Source organism: Tyto alba, unplaced genomic scaffold (assembly GCF_018691265.1).
Source record: "Tyto alba isolate M040663 unplaced genomic scaffold, T.alba_DEE_v4.0 Super-Scaffold_42, whole genome shotgun sequence".
NCBI classification, from domain to species: Eukaryota; Metazoa; Chordata; class Aves; order Strigiformes; family Tytonidae; genus Tyto; species Tyto alba.
Window position 1 is genome coordinate 17,281,672 of NW_024881318.1, and position 20,338 is coordinate 17,302,009.

At 35.8% G+C, this 20,338-nt stretch overlaps 1 protein-coding gene across 3 annotated transcripts in view; it reads left to right on the plus strand.

The window, feature by feature from the left end:
• Nucleotides 1–20,338, plus strand: part of NIPBL (NIPBL cohesin loading factor) — a 168,439-nt gene that overhangs the window by 100,652 nt on the left and 47,449 nt on the right. For all 3 annotated transcript variants that reach the window (XM_042804992.1, XM_032992323.2, XM_042804993.1), the window contains 2 exons: nucleotides 4,137–5,708; nucleotides 19,963–20,145. In XM_042804992.1, the coding sequence (XP_042660926.1) occupies nucleotides 4,137–5,708; nucleotides 19,963–20,145 (1,755 nt within the window). The remainder of the gene's footprint in view (nucleotides 1–4,136; nucleotides 5,709–19,962; nucleotides 20,146–20,338) is intronic.

Genomic DNA, 20,338 nt, shown 5'->3' on the forward strand with positions numbered 1-20,338 from the left:
GAAAAATGTTCATAAGAGGACAGGTGAGAAATAACTGCTTGGAAATGCAGCTAATCTTTTTTCCATTTCAAACTTGTGGTTCCTGTAATGTTTTGTTTCTTGCACCACAGTAACCCATTTAATTTGACAGAATATCTCCACTATTTTCTAGAATAACATAGCTTATGATTTTGCTTTGACTACCAAGGTACTACCTTTTGGTATGCATGCTGCAATGTAAAGAGAACATTCATGCAGATTTGCCAAGCCAAAGGATGTATACATAAGAGAATAACTGGGATCAGACCATGATCTGAACTGTCATAAATTTGTTCAAGAATTGAACAAAATTTAGATGTTTTGGATGCATCTACATTCGGGGGTGGGAGGGGGCAGGAATGAATGTTTCTCAATAGAAAAGAATCTGAAAACAGACTTGGATACCTGATCTCTAATATAGTCAGAAAGCTCTTCTGTGGCTTACTAATTACTCCATTTATTATGAAAACTCTTACAAAGAGTGAAGCAAAAAGATCTCAAGAGCTTGTAAGCCTACATGTTCAGAACTGTAGCAAGCTTTGAGTCTAGGTCTGCAGGATTTGAAAGAAAAACATTAATCCTAGATCCTGATAATAAAAAGAAATTCTACTGTCTGTGGAATGAAGTGGATGAAGCTTGGATACTGATGTCTTGAAGGATATGAAGTATATTGGAATGGATATTGTAAAAATTCCTAAGTTCATTTGTGCATCAAACCCCTAAGGGGTATTGGGACTCATGACATAACAAAAAAGATTTATGCAAACTTGCATATATTTGATTGTAAAAGAGAAGATATGAAGAAATCTGTTTTCAGAGGGTAATTACTCTCTCCTCACCTCTCTGATTCTCTATTGATTATTCTCATATAGTTCAAAAGAAGTTCAAGATTTCATAAACTCCTTGAAGTCCAATGGTGTATTTCAGCTTTCAGATTTCTGCAGCTATCATGGCAACTTAAAAAGTTTTTGTGCTCATTCAATGGAGTTTTTTCATTATGCTCGATGAAGATAGTGGTACTATGTACTCATCCTACCTTTTATGCCCTAGTTCAACCTGATATTTTCATATACTTGGGCCAGTTTTTTGTCCTGGATCCAGAAATCTCATAGAGGCAAACCAGTAATGATCAAGTCTAGTTCTGAAGATCACCATCGAGATGCACTGAAAGTATGAAGAAATCTGTGAGTAATCTGTAACTCTGTCTGCAATCACCTTGCCGTTTAGGAAAAGAAAACTTTGAAGGTGTGCTTTTCTTAGATAAGATGTCAACAGGTTGTGGTTATAATAACTCACTAAAACATCAGTATTCAGTTTTCAAGAAAAATGAAGAAGGTGCATCAGAAGAGCTCAGTATTTAGAGGGAATATGTATGCCAAGTTGTGATGTGAACGCCTACTTATATGTTCGCAATTTACAATCTGACGTTTCGGATGATGATGAACAGCAGCATTTTAAGCCTGGTCAGTTACAGAAGTTCAAGCGAAAAAATTGGTCCTACTTGAATTGTTTTGGTTGTTTGATCTTGGAGCTTTCAGCATGAGGGCTCTGAAAGGTGAGTTTTGGCTGACCCAGCTACAGCTGTTTAAGGCATCACAGCTCCTGGCTATCTGCCTTGCTCCTGTAGTAGGTGTAGCAGAGGGAAACATTTGCTTGGCTCTTAACTGACTTGTTCAGCCTGGTAGGTTAATGAAAACCACCTTCACTAGTGCCTTATGGTGATGAAATGCTGAACAATGAAATGCTTTTGTGGAAATGTGAATGAGTGTTCCCTTCTGCTATAGGTGATAACCTCAGTTAAAGGAATGGGGCAGATAACTGGTAACAGTAATGTCTTAAAGGCTACTGTTAGATCCAGCATCAGAGCTTTTACAGGACTTTTTCAGTGTGACTGACATTTCTGGGTTAAAATGAACAAGCTGACTGACTTTTTCCGAAGAACACCAATTTCTCAATTTGTGTTTCAAAATTTAGAGCTTTAATTGAGAAAGAGGGTAATGATGTGTGTGGATGTATGTATATTAACATAGCTGTTTTTAAAAAAAAAAAAAAATAAATTTGAAACCTGTTAGTCTCTGGAAGATTCTACTTCATGACCATTCCTAAAACCTGCCATGAAGCTCGGAGAGGTCAAAGTCCTTATAGTCTCAGGGAGAAAAAGATTTTTTTGTCACTGCATGAAGGTTTAAAGAAAAATATATTCATTTTAATCAGCAGTGTAAGGAAATGAATCTGTATAAGTTCTCTTATGAATCCAACAGTTGCTCTAATACAGAAAAAGCAAAAATCTCCATGCTAAAAAGCTGCACCTTTGATTTGGGAAATTTACTTTGCTTCACATGTCTATCATAAAGTTGGTAGGCATTCCTATAGGTTTCTGCTGAACTTTGTGAAGTTCCTTATTTGCAGTTGACCAGTTTCTGCATGGAGTTTGTTGTATCTGTCTCCTCTGTCTTCCAGCTGTTAAATGTCGCACATAATTTTGGAAGTTAGGAAATTAGAGCTGTACAAATAGATTTGAGAATGAAAGTGATGGGGGGAAAAAAAAAAGCCTGTTCACATCACTGGAATTGACCATGTTACTGCTTGTTACTGTGTTCTAATATTAATTTTGGAGATAAGCCTTCAAAGTTTTAATTCTTTTAAATAAGACTCTTCTACAAATATAGAAGAAATTAGAAGTCATATGTTGTAATTCTGGTTTACAGTTTGAAAGGGTGTTGTGGTTTTTGTTTTGTTTTGTTTTGTTTTTTTTAACTTGGAGTTATTTCCCTGTTCCTTGATTGTATCCTCCTTACCATTCATTCTCCTGCTTCCAAAAAGAGAGCTGGCTCATTGCATGTGGTGATAAGGCACCACAAACCTACGCACAGCATAAGTTTTATTTTTCTTACATTGCATTTGTGGTCTAGACATTTGGACAATAGATCTACAACAGAATTTCTAACCTATGTTTAGTCATTCCTTAGACTTAAAGTTAGATTCCCTGATCAGAGACAAAGGTTTGTTGTTTTTTTTTTTTAAATGACACAATGATAGTTGAAAAATTAGAATATAAGCCTTAGTGCAGGTAAGGCTTTTGGTTTTCATGGCAGAAATTAATTTTAGTTTAGAGTACCATGTTGGTAATATAAATAGGTTATAGTTTAAATGAGTAGAAAAATATTCTTTTGGATATTTCCATGTGCTTCTCATTTCTAAGAATTCTGCCACATAACAAGGGTGTGTGGTTGGCTCACTTTATTTTTCTGTATTTTACTCAATGATTATTTTTTTTAGTATAAACTGAAAGTCTTATTGCAGAGTCAACATGACCTTACATAAAATTATCACTGAACTTTTTATTTCATCCATGAAAAGCACTGTGGTTTCAAAGGGAATATACTCAATCTTTTAAGTGTGTAGTGGCCCCCCACCCAATATGTATGTGTTATGGTATAGACTCCAACTCTTGGTATACTGCTTTGCTTTAAAGAGAAGCATGGAGCGTTGGAGTTACTTTAATAATTTTTGTTCACCATGTGTTCCCTGGCTAAAATATGCATGAAATCCAACTGATGCTCGGAACTAAGCAGGGAGAACCTCTGTCTTAATCATTGCAGATCCTTGCTTAGTACATGTGTAATGAAGCAGGCTGAATCTGTGGAAGAGAATCTTTCACAGTGGTATTCCTCAAAAATTAGTTTGCACCTTAACTTCGTCTTTGCAGACTTTTGCTTCAAGTGTAACTGATTAGTTTGGGGGTTTTTTAACGTTTTTTTGGTTTGTTGTGGGTTGTTTTTTTTTTTGTTTGTTTGGGTTTTTTGGTCCTTATGTATTGCTGCTTCTTTATTAGGTAGTTCTCTTGGAAATAATAGAGGGTCTTTGATCTCATATGTTTTGAGGGTGGATCTTTTAATGATGGATTGGCACTTGTGGTAGACTGACCATGAATGATAGTCTGAATACATTAAAAAGTGTTAGCTAGAGAAGTTCTATTTTTGCTTTTAAATTCAATGGATTTTGTTGTGTGTGTACCTACATGCTGAGGGAAATTAATTGGTGGGAGTAGAGGGAATGTTTGGACATTTACCAGTCTATATAAACATAATTTGTGATTTTTCTCTTTTAACTTGCAGATAAGCCTCTGAAGAAGCGAAAACAAGAAAACAAACCACAGGAGTCTGGAGGTGCTACTGGAGGAAATAGAGCAGCTTCTCAGGAGACAGGTTCTACAGGAAATGGTGCGAGGCCAGCGTTGATGGTTAGTATTGATCTGCAGCAAGCAGGAAGAGCGGACTCTCAGGCAACAATAACTCAGGATTTGGACACCATCAAAAAACCTGAAGAAATTAAGCAGTATAATGATGGGTTTGTGTGTGTTCCCCAAGAAGACACTGTTGGAGTTCTTAAATTTAAACCTGAAAACCACCCTGAGATTTTCAGGAAAAAGTCAGACTTTGAGGGTCAAAAGGTGGATATCCAGCAAAATGAAAACAGACAAATGGAATTTCAACAAAATGAGAGCAGACGGTTGGAAAGTAAACACAACGAGAACAAACAGTTAGAAGCTAAACATGAAAGCAAACATGAAAGCAGACAAATGGAAGTGAAACAAAATGAAAACAGACAGACAGAATCAAAACAGAATGAGAGCAGGCAAATGGAGATGAAACAAAATGAGGGAAAACAAAATAATGGCAAACAGGAAATAAGGCAGAGGCCCGAAACGCCAAAACAGAAGAGTGAAGGCAGGCCTGAAACGCCAAAACAGAAGAGTGAGGGCAGGCCCGAAACACCAAAACAGAAGAGTGAAGGCAGGCCCGAAACGCCAAAACATAAGCATGACAATAGGAGGGACTCAAGTAAACCATTGTCAGATAAAAAAATTGAAATATCTAGACATAAACTAGATGTGAAATCTGATCCTTTAAGGGTAAAACCTGAAAGTAGATCTGATCCAACAAAACAAAGGCCTGATGGGCGTTCAGTTTCTGATATACTGAGACGTGACCATGATAGCCTTAAACAAAGATCTGAGGAGAGAGGGGAGTCAGAGAGATACAGAGGAGATCCATCCAAGATTAGAAGGCCTGAATATTTGAGATCCTCAAACAAAAATGAACATGATTCTAAGCATGGTATTAAATCTGATGGTTCAAAACCTGAGAAATTTGAAAGGAAACATAGGCATGAGTCTGGTGAATCAAGGGAAAGGTTTTCTTCTGGGGATCAGAAATCAAGACCTGATAGTCCTCGTATTAAACAGGAAGGTAAAGGAGATTCTGGTAAATCAAGACCTGATAAACCTGGCTTTAAATCACCCAACAGCAAGGATGACCGAAGGACAGATGGTAATAAAAGTAAAGTAGATAGTAATAAGGCACATGCTGACAATAAAGCAGAGTTTCCCAGTTATTTGTTGGGTGCAAGATCTGGCGCATTGAAACATTTTGTCATTCCAAAAATCAAGCGTGATAAAGATGGCAACGTTACTCAGGAGTCAAGAAAAACTGAATTTAGAGGTGAACAGAAGGACAAAGTAGAGAAGATTGGGCTAGTTGAAGATCTAAATAAAGGAGCTAAGCCTGTAGTTGTCCTTCAAAAGCTTTCTTTGGATGATGTACAGAAATTTATTAAGGATAGAGAAGATAAATCAAGGGGCTCTTGTTTTAAACCTAACAAGAACAAGTCATCCAAATCTAATAAAGGTAAGATTTTTTTAATATTAATTACATTATATCTTTTACTCTACTGTTCTTTTAGACTTGCTACTTCTGTGGTTAGAAATTAAATACAAACATTTGACAGTTAGTTTATATGCTTGATTATATGGTGATTTGGGGGAATAAAGTGAAACTCGTCTATAGGCTTGTCATTATTGGAAACCTTGCTACGATGTGCCTGAAATTATTTATTTACTCCAGTGCAAATACCTAATGTGGGAGCAATTAAATGGTCTTAAGCTATACTTCAGCTATGTTAGTTTAACCTGGTAATTTATCCAGTGAAATGTAACTGCTGTATGTATGATTTAAACTGGTCTAAGTGTGTCTGTATAAATAACTGGTGCTACTGTAACTACATCAGTGTGGCTGGAGTGGTGAGAAATACTGTGTATACAGGCCTTAAGGTTCTTCTGTATTTTTAATTGGAACTGAAATGTGGTTTTCCAAGGCGTGTTTTGACATGATACAATAAGAACGCAGTTACAAAGTCCCATCTGCCTCTTTTACACTATAACTCTATCAGGGCACCTCCACAGGGGATGCTATGTGACAATAAGCTTACAAAAAGGTTCTGTCTTTAGGAGAATTCAGACCTCATTGTCTCTAGGGTCCATTGTATGCAGAAAGAGGAAAGGAACTGGGAAACAATTGGCTGGCATTTTCACATTAGTAATATGTACAGGAAATAATTCAGAATAGCTTGTAAAAAAGAGAAGATTGCTTTCCTTCTTGGTGCTCTAATTTTGGCTTCTTTGATCTCAGAGTGAAGTAGATCATTTCACATTGTGAAATTGATGTTACTAACTGGTCAGTGGTCCTTTTTTAATGGTTAGCATTTTTAAAGCATCTACATTTCTTAGTTATGTTTACAGAGTTGTCATCTCTCAAAATAGATGAACCAAGTGATGGGGGAGAGGATTTCAGCTGTGTGCTGGATGACTTATGAACGCAGTTCAAAGTGTATAATGAATTAGAGATTAAAATGTTTTCTTACATAGTTGATCTCATAAGAAACGATGTAGAAATCATATTTGTGAGTATATAACTATGTTTATGTGTACATATCTGTATAATTAATTTTTTGTGCTACATCTGTTTTCTATCTACTAAGCTGTTTGTATTAATTCTTAAATAGTTAATAATTCAGGATGTGTATTACTTATTTGTAAAATATTAGTCTCCTCATTAAATATTTTATCTTTATTCTGGAAATATGAACATTTCCACTGTCCCTTTTTGAGGTTCAGAACAGGAAAAATTTCCATTTCTAATAATACGTATCTAGAGTTAGACGTAAAATTATTACTTCTTTCTTGTCTTTATGTTCTTAATAGGGAATACTGAAAACTTTCTGATTGAACTTGACTCTAGTCTTAGGAGAATAGATTTTGAATTCACACAATTCTATGTGCAAAAATCAGTAATTTTTAGAGCCCTCAGAGCCGTATATAATAAAAGTATGCTTTCTAAAATATTTCTGAAGTACTTTTTTTGTAGTCTGTATTGTATGTGGTTATTTATATAGACTGTTTCAGTAATGTGTAACAGTTTTAATGACTCTTGTCTGATTGGCATAATTCTAGTAGCTGTGTCACGTATGAGCAACACATTAATTTTAAAGTAAAATTTATAACTTTTCTGCAATGTTTTTGTCTATTTTTTGTTTTACATACTCTCAAATAACTTGCAATATATTTTCCAGGGAAAGAGAATGTTTGAATCTAGTATCAGTCTTTGTGCTGTTGTATTCAGAATAAAGTTCTCACAACAATACTAGAAATAGGTTTTGTGGAAAGAATAACGTTGTAACTTTTTCTGTTACATATTAAGTTTTATGTGTTCAGTCAGGCAGATTTTGGAGAAAGTGTCTTTGAACTTCAGATTTTTCATGTGTATTTTTAGTCTTACTTTTTTTTTTTCCCAACTTCCTGGTAACTTCATAGGACATATTATGGTAAATAATTAAGTGAGCTCCAATGTTTGAAAAGGTTCATAATTTATAAAGGTATATCTTCATAAGCCAAAATCTCATTTGCCAACAACTGACTGATACAGAAGATACTCATGCCTTTGCAATATCCTCACTCCAGTTGAGAGAAGTAGTGTTCACTGGTTTACTCAGTGCCATTTTTAGCTATAAACATTTTAAAAAACTAGGAAATGTAATTTTCATTAACATCCTTTATTTAATTCATCCTGTATTTCTTAATAGGTTGTAGCAAATCTTTTCTAGTGTTGCCTTTTAGCATCATCATTCTAGTTCTCACATCCCTCTTATTCCATGTAGCTTAGTATATTTTGCTTTATCTTTCCTTATTTTACTTCCTTGTATTTCTTGTCCATTGTTTCCACTTTCTCATCCATCCCTCCCCCAAGAAAATGTCTTCTGTCTTTGTCACATACGACATAATTTCTGTGACTTATCTGAAATCCAGTTTAAAATAGGATTAGTTCAGCTAGTCCAAAATGCCATTTAGTCATTCAGTCTTAAGGGACTAATGCCCAACTGACTTGTTTTAAGCTAAAATTAATGCTTTGCAAACTGAAGGTCTATACCACTTTTTTCATTGTTGCAGTAAATTTTAAATTTGAAAATCATAACTTTATTGTGCATGTGGTTAAGCCTTGCATTGTACTGCAAAAAGACAAACATTTTAATAAAATTTTATAGACAAGTTTGAAGTTTTGTAAAGTTGTTATGCGAAAGGGAGGGATAGCTGTAGTACACATTGAATCATTCCAACAGTCCCTTTTGGCATTTACAAGGAAGAAGTGACTTCTTCCTCTCTCCTGATCTTTGAATGTTTTTCTGAAAGATTCATTCTAGCTCAGAGGAAAGTTATGGAAATTTTTTTTCATGGTATTTTTGTTAAGGGGTCTGATGGTGAAATTTTGTGGCCTGTTTTGTCCAGGTCAGAATGAATTGTAACACTTCTGGTTCTAATGTTTGTGAATGCCTTTTGTCCTGGTTTTAATGCAAATGCATATTGTTGGGGGATCCATAAAACTTTAACTTTTGAGTTTGTGCCTGCAATGAGGAGGTCATGTTTGCTACCCTTTCTTTTCAGAGCTTCAGCGAATACCTTCTCTGCTGCTTCTTAGAGCTATACTGATCAGCTGTGTTGGGATGGGAGCTGTTAATGGTTCCACAGTTACTGCATTCTGAACAAGACAAGTTTTCCTTTGATAAAGTATGAAACAGATATGAGTAATGAGAGAAACTGTGACTGTCTGTACAAGGAGATGTCTGAGTTGGCTTTTAATATGTTTGGAGGATTGCCCTTCCAAAATAACCACCATATGTGTAGCGCAAGTTTTAGCTCTAGGACAGATGAGTGCATGTTTTTTAAGACTTGTGCAGAAACACCTTTTGAGTCTTCCAATATCACCTTAAAAGAGTTCTTTGTCTAAAAAAAAAATTTTATCTGAATGCTACTCTTTCATTGTGTAGATTGTTCCAGGATTTCATTATCTGTACAAAACAGAAATTTAAACACAGGTTTTTGTTGCTCACTACAAGTCTTCCTAAATATACTGCGTCCTCTGCTGCTATGATCTTAAATTTGAGTGAAGATTTGCCATTTCTACAAAGGTGCTCTTCATACATATTCTTAAAGGATCAGCTAAAAAATTTGCCGCTTAATCATCTTCATGCTGTAGAGTTGAAACAATGCTTTTAGGTTTTATTGTGTTCTGTGCTTGTGTGCTTTGTTGGTTTTTGTTTGGGATTTTTTTGATGTTTTGTTTTTTTAATTCCAGGTGACTTTTTCAGAGCCTATAGTAACTATAATTTGGCATTTGTGTTGCATGATGGTCCATCTTTGAGATCTAGCACTGCTGGAAACAATCTCACTTGTGAAGCAGAGTAATCAATTAGGTGCTTATCTTCGAGGTAGGAGTTGACAAGAAAGGGAGTATTCCAGGATGAAAAGCTGTATCCAGATTTTGTTAGCTCAGTGAGCCAAGCTGTGATGCCTCTCACAGACTTCTAGTCAACACAGCAGAGCTACTCACAAATACTTTCTGGTACAGCTGAAAACTGTGGACAAAAAGGGAATATCAATTTTTAACATTTGTTTAAGTCGTTCACGTCTAGGACTTATATAAGGACAAAATTTGTAAAACTTTGAGAAAAATAACTTATGGATATGAAAACATCAAGCAAATTTTAGACTTCACTCAAATTTATTTCCAAAATAACAGTCTCTTGATGTTGAAACAGTCACACTGTTGTACTCACTGAAATCAGTGGGGCAAGCAAGGAAGTAACTGGAGTAATAACATATTTCCTTTAGAAAGGAAGAGGCTGCAACTCAGCTTGCTTACTACAGATTGTGCTTTTGTAAAGATTACTATTGTGAAAGTCCTTAATTCCACAAATTTGAAATTTAAAATCATTGTCTTGGAGTTTGTGCTAGCAACTGCATTTGCAAGTAGGAAGGCCGGAGTAATAACCCACTAAGAATCTTGCATGTACATGCACCACCAGGTGTGTGAATCAAGCACATCATAACTTTCTCTGAAGTTTTACTGAAAATGATGCCACATTTCAGGAAAAAAAAAGGATATATTTCATGGCTTACAGCAAGAGGTTTATAATGATTCTTCTCAGCTGAAGTCTTTAAGCCTTCTCTTAAACTCTAAATTTAACTGGAATTTTAGAACCCCCCCCCATCACTTTAATAAGAATTCTACAGTCTTCCTGTTTTCCTATTTTCTGAGGTATTAGTGACTACCTCTTTTCAACTTAAGAGTTGGACTAGAAGAGGAGCTGGCTGTCCCTCATGGCATTAGAAGTATTTAAAGATATGTTGGGTTTGCAGATGATCAGTTTTAATATACACTTTGTTCATTTGCACCTGATTAATTTTTTTCTCCTTTCTGGATTGAACAGGTTCACAGTTTGAAAAATATTCTAGGCATTGTTTAGTCAAAAGCCAAAACCAAACAATAGATCACCCATTAAATCCAATAGTCTAGGAGGATCTTATTTCTCTAGCAGAGCACGCTAGTAGGAATTGATTGTTCCTACTTGCAAAGATTTTTTAGGTGTGGTGTGTTGATCCTGTCCCAGAAAGTATGTTGGGATTTGTGTAGGGATTGTACATACTTTCTGGCGCCTTTATTTTTGGTGCTCATTTTTCAGAAGTAGATGTTGGATCAACTGGTATCAGTAGACAGCAGGGATTCGTCCATTGCACACTAGAGTCCTTTCTTGTGTTGATCTGGTACCAGTATGAAAGGAGACATTTTCAGGACACTGCTTTGCCTAGTGTCTGGTTTAGTTATTTGTTACTTTAGTCTTTGCCACTAAGGTAAATAATCTGGTCCTTGCTCTCATAGTTGCCCTTAAGTTTTCTCTGGGTAATAAGAGAGAGCTTTGTGCGTTGCACATCTAGTTCTTAGCAGCAACAATAAACTTGACCAAACCCAGAAGTTCCATTGTACTTTGGTTCATTTGAAATATGATGCTTTGTCTGTTTGCACATGTAGGAGTACATTATTTAATTAGTTCATTTTTTGAAAAATTACTTTGGCACATGTAAGTGATAGAAATTTATTTCCTAGTTTGTCAGAGCAATTTGTTGAAAGCCTGAAGCTGCCTTTGCTTTGTGGACATCGATGCTTGATCAGGTTCCTCTTACTTCTCGGAATAGCTAAGGCCATTTTGCATAAATACCTTTGCAACAATGCACTGTGATATGTAAAAATGTGTCTGACATCAATTACAGTATGCGATACAGACCTGTTCACGTGGCTAAGTACCTAAATATGGATGTTATTTTTTGGCTTATGTGCAGGGGCATGTGCTCAAAATTTTTGGTTTGAATTTTCTTCTAAACAAAGGGTAAATTTGGCAAAATACAAATAGGGAAGAGCTTCACATTTGCTTCTGGTAAATTAACTTTTCTGTTGCTCAGCATTTTCAGCTGTTTTAGGTGATTGTTTTTGTGTAAGAAAATGTAAACTGTTTACTTGAAATTTGAACGTATTTCTGCTCCATGGGAACATTACCAATGAACCATAAAGAAAAGAATGAGACCTTGTTTGTTCTTCAAATTACCAAACTCTGGTTTGCATTGAATAAATGTTCCTTAAATATACGTACTGTTTAATTATCTTCTGAGCAACTTTACTGTAGTATTTTATATTAAAAGCTAAAATACCAGCAATCTTTTGATGTTGTTGCTTATGTATTTAGTTACTTTGAAGAAGCAAAATGAGAGTAGCTTCACGTATTTTCAATAATAAAGGCTGAGAATGTTTCCCTGATAGAGTAAGGAGAAAGCAGATCTTCTTGATGTGCCTGTAGTCACAGGTCAGATGTAAATCATGGAATTCATTTTGCTTATACTCTGCAAAGATACTTGTTCTATTATATTGCTTATGTAGGAGTTTTATGAGAAAAAAAATATGCAGTGTAGTTTGATTTTATTTTATTTAATTAAGGTCTTTTTTGTTAGGTGAGACCGCATGGCTCAGTTTTTAAATTAATCAGAAAATGTGGCTTGGAAAATGCATCCGTCATAAATTTCAGATTCCAAACATTAATAGTAACAGAAAATTACATGCTGTGTTTTTCAACTGTATAAAACACCTTAACTTTTTAATACAGTAAATTGAGTTGGTTTAAATTTCACTGCATATGTTCAAAAGCAATGACAGCGAAATCCAAAAGCATTCCCCTGAAACTGATTTACAAAAGTGAGGGGTTTTGTTCTGCACTGCATTTATTTCAATTGCCAGTCATGTTCCATTTTACTCTGAGTACTGCTATATTTTTTGTGAAGTATCTTGCAAAACTGGACTGCTCTAGTCTCCTTTTACTGATTTTTATAAAGACAAAAAGCCAGTGAATAGCAATAGGGAATAAAATAACTTGTGGCTATAGTTGTCTAACTTGAGGAAATCACTGATACCAATGTACACGTGAGTTTTCTTGGCATCTTTGGAGAGTCTGTGTTGGGTATATTCCCTGTTTTCTGCTTGGATCTTTCAGGATGCTCTTTGGAAATCTATTCCCTCCATCAAAAAATGTTTCTTGCTTCTGAGAGTATTTTGTAGTATTATAAAATACTTTTTGAATCTGTGCTGGTTAGCCTTTGCTGTGTCCAGATCCTTCACTGACCCACCAACTTGGCTGGGTCCTGTTTTTCAAGGCCAGGGCTGAGGACTGAGTATAAGCAGGGAGTCTGAATCTCATCTTTTGTTTTGCCCAAGGCTGAGAGCCTTCCCTTTGTGCCAGTGTTGGGGCAAATGAGAAAAATTTATTTTGAAATGTGTCCAAGCAGGTTCTATGAAATGGTATAGGACATACTTCTTGCTAACACTATTTCTCTCCCTCCGGCCAAATCCATTGCATTAGAAAATCCTGTGGGCGCAGTCCCTTGGGTGGTGATGAGGGCATCTCAATCTTCCACCCTCATTCTGGCATGTGTGTGTATGAGCTGAGTTCAGGAGCTATCCCTTCATGGATGGAGTCACAAGGTGAGGGTAAGGGACTCAACAGAGAGTTATATCCTGTTTATAGGGTATAGGTATATATCTTTTCAAAAACTGTAAGGCAGAGAATGGGAGAGGAAAGAGGAAAGCCACTGAAGCAAATATATTAATTCTCAGATTATTTTTACCTGTACTCATTTGATAGTGTGTTTTTCAGCTGATGATATGGTATTGTGATAAAAGTGGAACTTTTGTCTTATGAGCAGGTGTACCTTCCTTACACCTCTTTGAGGAAAGGACTGTGATTTCCCTGTATTTCCCCTTCTGTTCTTTAAACCTTCCAGGGCACAGAAATATCTGCAAGAGTGTGATGGTAGCGGGCAAGGGACTCTGATCACCAAGGGCTCAGTGCACCATATAAAGAACATACTGGAACATTTCAAGGGAGAGCCTGGTGGAAAGGATATCATTAAATTTGCACACGGAGAGCCAAAATTTTTCAGCTTTAACTAGTAAGCTGTTCATCAATCACAGGTAGTCAGGTGGCCCTTTGCACCATAGTGTGTGAGCGCTACACTGTAACAGCACTTAATTATTTTTAGAAGGATGTTTGTTTTACAAACATCTTTATAAAGTAGAGAAGTACTTCTATCCCTTCTTTTTTTAGTTATCTAAAAGAGAACCTTATGTGCGTGAACAGTTGTAGTAGAATTAAGCTTTGAGTCTGTGCTATTGTAGCTACAATGATGTGGCTATCCAAAAATAAGGTGGTGCTCTTGTGATGGAATAAGAGTGTATTTTTTTTGATTTAGCACAGAATTTGAAGGCTGATTGAGCTAATCCAGAAAAAAAATGCTTTTCTTTCTTCATATATGTCTTGACATAAGAGGGTTTGTCAGTGTAGATATAGCGATGACCCAAAACTACTTGAGAAAGTTAGAAAGAAAGCTGGTGATACATAAGGGAGGAATATCCTCTCTCAAATGCTCAGAGGGGACATGTAAGGAAGGTGAGCTTGGCCTCTGTGGAATAACAAGAAGACTGGATATACTAGTGTCGTGGTTTAACCTCAGCCAGCAACTAAACATTCACGCAGCCACTTGCCCACTGCTCCCCACTTTGAAAAGAAATTTAAAATTGAAAAAAAATTGAGAATTGAGAAAAAGGTAAAATTTGTGGGTTGAGATGTAAACGATTTAATAACTGAAATAATAACAATAATTTAAAATACAATAATAATTGTAATGAGAAGGAATATAATAAAAAAGAGAGAAATAAAACCCAAGAAAAGACAAGCGATGCACAGTGCTGTTGCTCACCCCCTGCTGACCAATGCCCAAGCAGTGATCTGCTCCCCAGCCAACTCCCCCCAGTTTATATACTGAGCATGACGTCCTATGCTATGGAATATCCCTTTGGCTAGTTGGGGTCAGCTGTCCTGGCCATGCTCCCCCCAGCTTCTTGTGCACCGCCTTGCTGGCAGAGCATGAGGAAACCCTACCTAACAACAACTAAAGCATCAGTGCGTTATCAACATCATTCTCACACTAAATTCAAAACACAGTGGTGTGCCAGCTGCTAGGAAGAAAATTAACTCTATCCCAGCCAAAACCAAGACAACTAGTCACCAGTGAAATAAGAAGAGTCCAGCAGCAGGGAATGTCTTCTGTGGTAATAAAGGAGCAAGAGGAGGGCAAAATTGAGCTGAAATCTATACGTTTTTATTTTTAATGTCAGAATGAAGATGTGTGGCAATTCATTACTGTACAAGTTTGAGAATGTGGGGAGTGGTGAAATTTAAAATTCCTGAACACTGAGAAATGCAAAGTTAAGATTCATATCCTTACCCCAAAACCAGTGACACTGTTCCATCTGAGACCCTTGTGTGTTCTTTTGTATAATGTCTAAGTAGTTGGGAAAAGTTGCATTTTAAAATACAATATATATAAAGAGTTTAAAAGTATGAAATTGCATTAACTGCAGTTTTGCTTAATACAGACTGTTAGCACACAGAAATAGAAAATACAGTATTTATGGAAGGCTAATTTATGCAAAAGATTTCATTAACATAAACCTCAGTTTTGAAATTAACTTCAGGGGCAGTTTTTCTTCAATCACTTATTCATTTGCCACAATAGTTGTATGTGCAAATTGGCCATTTTGATGTCACAGATATTTTAAAAGTAACCATATAAGCAAACTGATACAGACTGTTTCCACTGTATGAACTGTCTCTCATAGTCATGGAAGTAGCAATTCAGAGTTGAGGTTTCTAAATGTATTTGAATCTTGATGGCTTGTTAGTTCGTAGGAGATTGCACCAAAATGTAAACTATACATCTGTTTTCCATAGTTTGGAAAGCAAACAAAAATCATTAGTGAGAAGATGACAGAGTTTATTAGCACTGTTTTTGATTTTATGGCAGGAATGGCCTCTGTGATCCTGGAAAACAGACCTAAGCATCAGCAAGCATCATCCCCTTTTCCATAGCTGCTTCTTTGAATTTGTTACATCAAAGTCAGGTGAAACTAATAGGAACACACTGATTTTTGTGTTGAAAAACGATTGTGCTGTCCATATTGAATGGATCCAGTAAAAGTTCATAAGGATGTTACCTTTTTTTAACATTCAGCCTCTCTTGAAGACATTCATTTGCCTGGATCAGGGCAATCTGTTTGACTTGTAAATTCAAGGCAAAGTAATTTTGGATTCTTCTAAAGGTTAGATATATGTAAATATTAGCTAAATTTAAAGGCTGTTCTATGAACTTGAAACTACCCATCAAATTATGAACAAAAAGCAATGCTGAACTTGGAATCAGATCTGTGCCTTTCCATTCTTTTCCTAAACCATACACGAAGAAGGGAAATAATACATCCGCTAGATATTTGTGTAAACATTTCTATTATACATGGCAAAGCCATTTCAAAAGTTTCCCAGATTAATATAGGATATTGGAGAAGGCTTACAGACTGACTAACTTCAGCTAAGATTCTCTGCCTGATCTTTGACTGTATTATATGCTGTCAAGATTTGCCTGGCGAGAAAACAAATATCTTGATGGTCACTGGATATTCAGTAACAGCTGAAGATTCTTGAATATCTTCTCTAAGAAACATTTTGATAATGGCAAACAAACAAAAACAGTAACTTGTTCTTCCTCTAGCAAGCAACTAATATGTAAGTCATAGACAGCATTGCATATGTTTGAAGGAGCACTAAAGAAGCAGCTATTCGTGTATGCAGTTCTTTGAAATTAATTGTTCTTACACCTATTCTGTGAGTTGCCCTTTAGTTTCATTAACATGGAGTTTGTTAGCATGCTGTTCTTTACAGCAAGACAAAGATTTTATTATGATGGTACTTCTAGTTTTGTTTGTTCGTTTTAATAGTTGCAGCAACTTTGAGAATATGTGGTGTTTGAAGAACACTGCTGCGTATAGCCCATTTCAGGCATATTGTCTACACTGATCTGTGGATGAGAACAGTTCTTCAGAAAGCTAATTTATTGGGGCATTCTTACTAACTTGTGGAGTAACTTTCTAGTAAAGTTACTTTCTCCTTAGCTATTTAAAAAGCCACGCAAACTAGAGGTGAATGTAATTGATTAAAGGGGAAACCGAAAAGCAGGTACCAGGTCTTAATAAACTTATCAAAGAAATTGAAAAACTGAAGGTGATCATACATGTTTTTGTACATACTTTCAAAGGGGTTTGTGTTGTATATTCTTTTAACTGTTTTTGAAAAATGTATCGTAAACTGAAAAGGCATTAGCATGGGTTTTATAACCTAATGTTTGTTTTCATGTGACTGGATACTTATGGTGAACTAGATTCTCTTAAATCTTTCTTTACTACCCTGAGCAAATAAACAGTACCTTTGTTATAAAATATGGAGGTATAAAAAAAGGAATTTAGAAAGACGTTTCCAGTGGAAATTGGGTTGCCCTGACTCAGCATAACATAAATAATAGAGTAAAATAAATATTAACAAGCTCTTGACTGAAGTCCCACAGTATACAATATCCCTAGATTTCTTCAGAAATGATGGAGAGTCCTTTTCCATGTGTATCAGAATTGTAGATACATGTGCAGTCATGCTTAACTCCTCTGTACTGCATGAGTAAAACTTTTTAGATTTTGTTATTTACAGTCCTCAGCAGCTAAGGAAACTGGGCATGCAGCACATTTGCTTCAGGGAACATTGTGACAGAAACAAAAACTTTAAAGATCGCTTGTAGAGAACTTTCCAATAATTCTATTTGTTGCTTTTCTGCTACTCCCTACTTGAATAAAGAAAGCCTTACATATTCCCTAATAAAAGAAAAAAGAGTAAGCTTATACTGTCATCTGAAATTTCTGTAACAGGAGAGAGTGCAATTCAAACATTAGTTTAATTTAGCACTGGAATCCATAGAAAACTTGGAATTTTTCAGATGGAAATAAAGTTATTTTTCCAAATATTTAAAGTAGTTGCATTTTTATTTTTTGATTGATGTCTATTTAATACTGTAGTAACTGATTTATTTTTCAAGATTCTGTATTGTTCTACCCTGGAAACAAAATCAATAAGGAAAGCAAGAACAGATATTCCTAGGAGGCAGGAGAGTAGTAGCCTCTGATTTTTGATTGTTGTTTGGGGACTTAATGGAACTTTTGTTCCTTTACTTGTAGCTGGCTTTTGCAATGTCTTTGGCCAGATTTACTGTAGGCTTTATGCTCTGTGTGTAGTCCCACTGATTACAATGAAATTAACAATAGTGCATAAAATTGAGAATATTTGTTAGAGAACCAGAATCTGAGGCCTTCTAGCAATTTCATCTGTGGAAATTGTCTTAGAAGTTGTGTATGTGAATTTTCCTGTAATCTGGGGCTAGATGTGAGTTAAGTCTCTTCAGTCACTGTACAGACATACAAAAAGACGTGAAGTATTAGTGTGTGGACACCACTGCTCACGTGCATGGCTATGCAGCATCCAGTTTAGACCTGGCCATCATCCAGTCAGCTGTTGGTACACCCAGAGGAACTGCTCTGTCTGTGCTGGCATGCTTCTGCCTATCTTCAATCAAGTGCCCAGCCTGATAACAACAATCATGTCACGGCAACATAGACAACCACATTGTGACAGCTTCTTGTGCATCTGCTTGCTCCAGAGCATGGGAAACTGAAAAATCCTTAACTTAGGATAAGCAATACTTAGCAACAACTAAAACATCAGTGTGTTATCAACATTATTCTCACGCTAAATCCAACATACAGCACTGTGCCAGCTACTAGGAAGAAAATCAACTCTGTCCCAGCCAAAACCAGGACAGCATGGCCACTTAACAAAAATAAGTAAGAGTGACCACGGCATGAGGGAAGCAGGGACCGCTTTCGCTGTCAGTTTTACTTCATAGGTATTTCCCTACCTCAGTTGGAAAACACAGATATTTTAAGTTAAATCTTTTTTAAAAGATGCGCTGTAAATGAGATGGCTTGCTGAACATACTTGAGAATTATAGAAAAATATTTTTCTGATCATTAGCTTCATTGCTTGTGGGCAATTTTTATGGATGTAGGTACGTGTGAAACCGGTAATGTATGAGACTTAAAAAATTTTGTTGCTGGAAACTATTTTCTTATATTAAGGATCTTCTAATTCCAGTAAAGATGTTTAAAGAAGGAAAGAAAAAAAGAAAAAAACTAATCTTGGATTAGAAGATAATATTAGTGTAACAAATGAAATAAATTTTAGAAATATGATTTTTAAAAGCATATTTTTTTTGAGCATTGTACATGTGTGTCAGTAGAAATCGGCAGGTGATATCCTCATGAATAATATAGTATATCTTGGGAAGGAGACAGAGGCGCTTATGACAAAACTGTTTGTTCTGTTGTTGGAAAAAGGTTAACAGTTTACTTTGATAATCTTCAAATCTGTGCAATAGGTCCTTCAGTAAATAAAGATAGACATCAAACAAACAAAACTCCAAAAAGTACTTTTGAATTAACTTGGTTTCTCTGTGTCAGTTGTAAAAATGTTGACTGCAAATCTCCTTCATCCTGACTGCATATGGATCTAACCGTAGTTTCAAAACGTGATGAGAACAGTGTGATGTTGTCTACCTATTTACTTCTGTGGAAAAGAAGCCTGGTGTGGTCCAGCTAGTTGTTTGTCTATATTAAAAAAAAATCTTTCAACTTTGCTTTGTAACAAAATCAAGAAAAAATTTGCATTGCATTATAAAACTACTAGCAGGCAGTAAAAAAACCTCTGAGGCAGAGATTGGGTTGTCAATGATTTGGCCTCCATTTAGGGATAAGACCCCAGAGGTTCTACCAGAGATTGTCCCTACTTACAGGAAAAGGAAAGATTGCTCTCTTGTGTACACTACATAATATGAATGACAATAAACAACAGTTAATGAGGCGCAAGTGATTATTAAGTTACCTACACTAATAGAAAACCTGTTAAATTCAGAGGATGAACTGAAATAAGGCTAAATTTTGTTGAAGTAAAGCAGGGATATCTTTTTACAAAGGAAATTCACAGATTTTAATTTGTTTATATTTATATGCCTGACAAAATATTTTATGGAGGAGCTGTGTATGTAATTTATTATGTCGATTTCTAATTGTAGTGTGAACAATAAGTTCAACTTTAAAAAGGGCTGTCTAATACATCCAGGTATATCTGACTATGGTTTTATTAGTGGATATACTATAAGCAGATCCTGAGAAAGGACTGTAGTGTTGGGCCCTTATTTTTATCTTCAGGTTCACGTTTGCTCTTCTTACTCTCCATTAATAGGTAGCATAGATCAGTCAGTGTTAAAGGAGTTGCCTCCTGAGCTGCTGGCAGAAATTGAATCCACCATGCCACTTTGTGAACGTGTGAAAATGAACAAGCGCAAACGTAGCACAGTTAATGAGAAACCAAAATATGCTGAAATCAGTTCTGACGAAGACAATGACAGTGAAGAAGCTTTTGAATGTAAGTAGTACATCATTCTGTTCTTACTGGTAAAGAAAGCTCATATTTTGCTTGTACAAAAAGATACACTTTTTTTTTTTTTGAGTTGGCTACCCTAAAACATATGAAAGCAAGTTTGCTGTCCTGTCAACAACTTGGCCAAGAACTGTTTTTTTTCTTTTAAAAGAAAAATTACTTGATTTCAGTTTGTCAC